Here is a 6,010-nt window from a genome sequence, read left to right on the forward strand (position 1 = left end):
CACTACTTTGGAACGGAGGGAGTAGCTAACGACGACGACTCATGTGATCCGTCCATCCAGCGCGTACGTACGTGTAATATGGAACGGAGGGAGTACACGGTACACCCAGTCAGAAATACATTTGCATGATTGCATCACACGCCCAGTGAAACTATGAAAAGGATCACCCGGCCGGCATATACTTACACACACACAAACTACATTAGCTGGTAACCGGCTAACTGTTGGTGCCGTTTGCTTTCGGGCTGCATGCAGGAGTACATCCATCCACCAATCCGTGTCATGTCCCTAGCCACCTTTTGCACGCTCCCAGTCAACCTATTTGAGTGGTTTTTCTTCCTTAACAAAACTCTAGCTGCCAACCGGCCGGCTGCCAGGCCAGATGGAGTGGACATGGATGCTTTTGCACCGCTCTACGTACCTAGCTAGCTACTTCCTCTCACTTCGCTAGCTAGATGATTTGATCGGTGGACGTCTCAGACGACTCTTGCTGGCCACGAATTCGACTTCTCACACTGTGGAGTTGAGCTGCGCCAAACTCTTGCTGGCCACGAACTAGATCTCTCTCTCTCTCCCTCTCTCTCTTTCTCTCTCTCTCTCCAAGCCAAGAAATCCATGCATGCATGTCTTGGGAGTTGCTACAAAGGTGAAAGCTAGCCATGCAGCATCTGTCGACCACAGGTTTCTAGAGATTGCTTATTATTATTATTTTCCCGATCAGTCTATCGTTAATTAATCTGTGTCTGTTTGCTGACGTTGATCGGATGCACGGCAGTGCCCGGCCGGCCGCGTTGTGCATGCATGCATGTGTGTATCATATACTGCCACTAATTGGCATGGTAGTAATGCATGCATGCATTGGAGTATCGTACTACTAGCAAAGTAGCAAAACATGCATACATACAGCTCTTAGCGATTTTTTTGAACTTCCAGTCTATTTCATCTTCAATCATGCTACTACAACGAAGACTAGAAATAATAAAATAACATTCAGATCCGTAGACCATCTAGTGACGACAGCAGCCGAAGGCGCGCCGCTGTCATCGCCCTTCCCTCGTCGGAGCCGGGCAAACCTTGTAGTAGACAGTCGGAAAGTCATCGTGTTAAGGCCCCGTAAAACCAACGCACCGGAATAGCAACCGCCGCGGATGAAGAGTGTAGATCAAAAGAATCCAACTTGAAAACACACGAACGAAGACGAACGACGAACAGATCCGAACAAATCCATCAAAGACAGATCCGCCAGATACACACCTCCACACGCCCACCAATTATACAAGACGCATCACCAGAACGGGGGCTAAGCGGGGAGACCTTTATTCCATCTTCAGGGAACCACCACCATCTCGCCTTCCTGAGTAGGACATAAACCATAACAAAGCTCTTAGCGAATCGACTGGTGCGGACAGGGCATGCAGATTTGGGAGCAGGCAGTAGTAGTTTATGGTTGGAGAGATAGAAAGTCAAGCAAAAAAGAAACAAGATGCATGCATGCATGCAAAAGGGCTTTGGTCGTACAGGTACGGCGGAGAGCTGAAAAGCTGAAACAAAGCCATGGGCTAGCAAGCTAGCATATGGACCTCGCAAATGTTAAATTTTAAATTTAACAACAATAACAACCAGAAACTAAACACCATGCATGTATTTTCAAATAGTTGTATCTCCTTTACTTTGAGATATCTTCTGATGCATGCCTCCAACGGCCAACGACTCGTGCATGCATGTGACCCGCCCGGCCGATACCCCCAACCAGAAATATATTTGCATGAGCAGCCAACCGAAATCAGGCCAAGGGGAAGGACCACCCGCCAGGGGAGGGACCGTACGTGCATATGTATGTACTGTAGTACCTCTTTTGCTTGCCGACTGGAACGATCTTGTGTACATCCATCTCTCTGTCTACCTTAGCCAATCGGTGTTTCCGCAAAAAAAAAAAAAGTAGTTGATGGTTAGAAAGGCTGTGATATTTTTAACCCACTAGAGATTAAACTTGAGGCGTTTATGATGAATTCGACAATCTAAAAAAATAAAAATGAAATCTCCCTATGTACCTTTTATCATTATAAACCCGAAATATCCATCACGCGGTTCCAGAGCACAAAACCTTGCCTTGGCTATGGCTACCTCATATGTCCATATTTGTCGCGACCTTCCCACTCTGATCTTACATATGCAGAGGACATCACAATTCTCTTCCAAGCCTCCAACCACCCACCCCACACATAGTAGCCGAGAATCCCAAATCCATCGTTAACAACATTGTCGACACTTTCATTGCAGAAACTCCGAGATGGAGGATCGTTAGGTCAGGACTCTTACCTAGGTCCACGACTTCACATCGAAATGTATCAGGGCGCAACAAAAAGTTAGCAGGTGATGCATTGTTCCATGGATGAACAGAACATGATGCAATCATTCTCTGTTAATGTAGGTACCTCAGTTTAGGTGCAATGAACACAAAAATCCATGTGTTTAAGTGATAAAATTTTGTTTTATCCTAAAATGTGTGTAGTTTGTTGATTCAAAATCACTTTATTTGATGTACTATTGAGTAGAAAGTCATAAAATCGCTACCCAATAGGCCACCAGTTAACCTCCATCATTGCGCACAAAAGAGAACCATGGCTTTTGTTTGTTTGAATGCTCAATAAACCCATAAGGCAGCTGTTTGAAATAGAGACCCACATGAGCCGAAAAGTGGATATATACTACAAGCAAGGGAGTGCATCAGAAGGCCCTGGCATGGTTGTCGCCTCTGTTTGGTGGGTTCGGTCGTTGCCGTTAGTCGAACCCATCAAATGTAGGCGTTCTCGTGGCAATTCACATTATTGTGATGCTTCTAAAAATTCCCGCGGCAAAGCTGGTTTAATGTTGATGCTGTCTCCCCGGGAATTTCTAACACATTGAACGGCATTAGATCACAGATCTGATCACTTTGAGCTTTTTTCCTTACCCGTGCATAGCTTTGGTTTTATATTGCTAGTTGTCGGTTTGTTTTCGCATGTGTGCATCCTAGTTATGCGAAGACGGGGAGTGTGCTCATCATGCTATGTATTTTCTTGATGCTCGATTCTGAGCCAATAAACCTCACCCTTTGTCGAAAAATACATTGAGGGGCGGATAAAAGAAGGTGCGAGGGTATACACTCTCATTAGGAAAAATAAACCTGGAGAATACAGTGATAGGGGCATAGTGGTCAAATCGTCAGCCCTGGCTGCCCGCCACCTTCCAAGAAGACCAGCACGTATACATGGTATCATCATGTGCCACTCCACTCCAAGCTCACACTCCCATGGCCATATACACCCACCGAGCAAGCCAAACTAAGCTCAGCCAAGCCCAATCATCCAAGCTTCAGCCAACACAAACGATAAAGCTAGCGACCACGAAGCTCATCGTCTTCCATGCATCCGGCAGGTGAAGCACCACCTTTACTAGCAACCATCCAGGAAGACGACGAGCTGGCGAGCGAATCCATGAAGAGCGGCGGGGGAGTAGAAAGCTGCAGGTGCGAGGTGGAGGCCGCGGGCATCAACTACCACATCACCGTCTCCGCCCGGCCTCACCCGCTCAAGATATGGAGCAGGCCCGACGACCTCCTCCTCGACGCCGCCGGCGACCCCGCTGCGCCTGCGCCTCCGCCGGTCAGCCGCAGCAGCCGGTGCCGCCTCGTGCTCCGCAACGTCAGCTGCCGCGCGCGCCCCGGCGAGCTTCTCGCCATCGTCGGCCCCAGCGGCGCCGGCAAGTCCACGCTGCTCGAGATCCTCTCCGGCCGCCTTGAGCCCAGCTCGTCCAATCCTACTGACCTCCGCGTCAATGGCTCCCCTGTCGACGCCGCCGCCCTGCGCCGCCTCTGCGGCTACGTCACCCAGCGCGACGTCCTCTTCCCGCTGCTCACCGTGCGCGAGACGCTCCACTTCAGCGCGCGCCTCCGCCTCGGCCCGGACGAGTACGACCCGAACGCGGTGGACGCGCTCGTCGACGACCTCGCGCTGGCTCGCGTCGCCGACGCCAGGGTCAAGGACCTGTCCGGCGGCGAGCGGCGCCGCGTGTCCATCGGAGTGGAGGCCGTGCGCGACCCCGCCGTGCTTGTGCTCGACGAGCCCACCTCCGGCCTCGACAGCGCGTCCGCGCTCCAGATCGTCGGCGCGCTCCGGGCGATGGCCGAGTCGCGGGGGCGCACCGTGGTGCTCAGCATCCACCAGCCCGGCGCGCGCATCGTCAAGATGTTCGACGCCGTGCTCCTGCTCGCCGCGGGCTCCGTGCTCCACCACGGCTCCGTCGACGAGCTGCACACCCTGCTCGCCGGCGCCGGCCTCCGCCTTCCCCCGCACGTGGACGCCGTCGAGTTCGCCATCGACTCGGTGGACGAGCTGCGCCTCCACCTGCACCTCCAGCAGCAGCAGCGCGACCGCCGCTGCACGCTGCAGCAGCTCTTCCAGCAGCACAAGCTCCAGGCCCAGGCCGACGACGACTCTGCAGCAGGCATGCTCACCGCCGGAGGAAGCAATGGGCAACACCGGTACGCCAACTCGTGGCCGCGCGAGGTGGCGGTGCTGTCGCAGCGCTTCTTCAAGAACGTGGCGCGGACGCGGCAGCTCTTCGCGTGCCGCACCGTGTGCATGCTCGTCGCCGGCCTCGCCCTCGGCTCCATCTTCTACGATCTCGCCGAAGACAAGGTGGCGGAGCGGGTGGGCCTCTTCGCGTTCCTCCTCACCTTCCTGCTGTCATCGACGACGGAGGCGCTGCCGGTGTTTTTGCAGGAGCGGGAGATCCTTGCCAAGGAGACGTCGTCGGGGGCTTACCGCGTGTCCGCCTACGCCGTGGCGAACGCCCTGGTGTTCCTGCCATTCCAGCTGGTTCTGGCGGCAGTGTTCGCGGCGCCGGCGTACTGGCTGACGGGGCTGCGCCGCACAGCACCGGCCTTCTTCTACTTCCTCCTCCTCATCTGGCTGGTCCTCTACACGGCCAACTCGGTGGTGGCGTGCTTCGCGGCGGCGGCGCCGGACTTCGTGGTGGGGAACGCGGCGGTGCAGGGCGTGATGGGCTCCTTCTTCCTCTTCTCGGGCTACTTCATCCGGCGGTCGGCGATGCCGGCGTACTGGGTGCCGATGCACTATCTCTCGCTCTTCAAGTGGCCGTTCGAGGCGCTGCTGCTGAACGAGTTCGGGGGCAGGTGCGCGGCGACGGCGATGGGGGTGTGCGTGGCGACCGGCGACGAGGTGCTCCGGCGGGAGGGCATCGGGGAGGAGTGCCGGTGGCGGAACGTGGCCGTCATGGTCGGCTTCGTCGCCTTCTACCGGCTGCTCGGCTACGCCGTGCTCCGGGTCCGCTGCAGCCTCACGCTCAGGGCCGCAGCGCGGTCCGCATTGCTGTCTTCCTCCTCGCACTACTCTGCTTGCTTCTCTGCATCTACCACCAAAGCTTGAGTCCATTCCTTGCATGTGTTCTATCGATCTTGCTATAATTTTGGTTGTAAATTATGGGACTTGTGATGAGTAAAGGGACTAATTACATTTAGCATATATCATCCAACATGAATCACACAAGGCATTACCTACATATTATTATATGGGAATCACTTATATTATATACAATGGATTAGCTTTAAATGTAATCTCTAGCAGCTAATGGTTGCATGGCTCTAAAATTATATGGAGGTCAAGATTTAACTTCATTTTCTCTACTACTTAAAAAGAATGTAAGATTTCCATTTCACCTTTCTTTCCACCACCCTTCGTCCAACCTTCATGTATATGATAATTAATCACCTTAATTTACTTACCTTCTGAACCAATTTCACTTAAATTTACTTACCAAACTTTTAGTCAAAATATAAGACAATCCATGGTCAGAATTTGATGAGCATTTATTTATACAATCGCATTATTATTGACAGGTTAATCACAAGCTAACATACTAGAATATTTATATCCAGCATTGTTCTAGTATATAAAAAAGAGATTAACATCTCGTATGGAGAAAAATGTCCTATTAATTAATGGAAATG

At 52.4% G+C, this 6,010-nt stretch overlaps 1 protein-coding gene across 1 annotated transcript; it reads left to right on the forward strand.

The window, feature by feature from the left end:
* The first annotated feature begins 3,266 nt into the window (after positions 1–3,266).
* On the forward strand, positions 3,267–5,520 carry LOC109768344 (ABC transporter G family member 5). Its single transcript, XM_020327075.4, has one exon. The coding sequence runs from the start codon at positions 3,405–3,407 to the stop codon at positions 5,427–5,429; it is 2,025 nt and encodes a 674-aa protein (XP_020182664.1). The 5' UTR covers positions 3,267–3,404; the 3' UTR covers positions 5,430–5,520.
* Positions 5,521–6,010: the final 490 nt, after the last annotated feature.

This window comes from Aegilops tauschii, chromosome 2, assembly GCF_002575655.3.
Source record: "Aegilops tauschii subsp. strangulata cultivar AL8/78 chromosome 2, Aet v6.0, whole genome shotgun sequence".
NCBI classification, from domain to species: Eukaryota; Viridiplantae; Streptophyta; class Magnoliopsida; order Poales; family Poaceae; genus Aegilops; species Aegilops tauschii.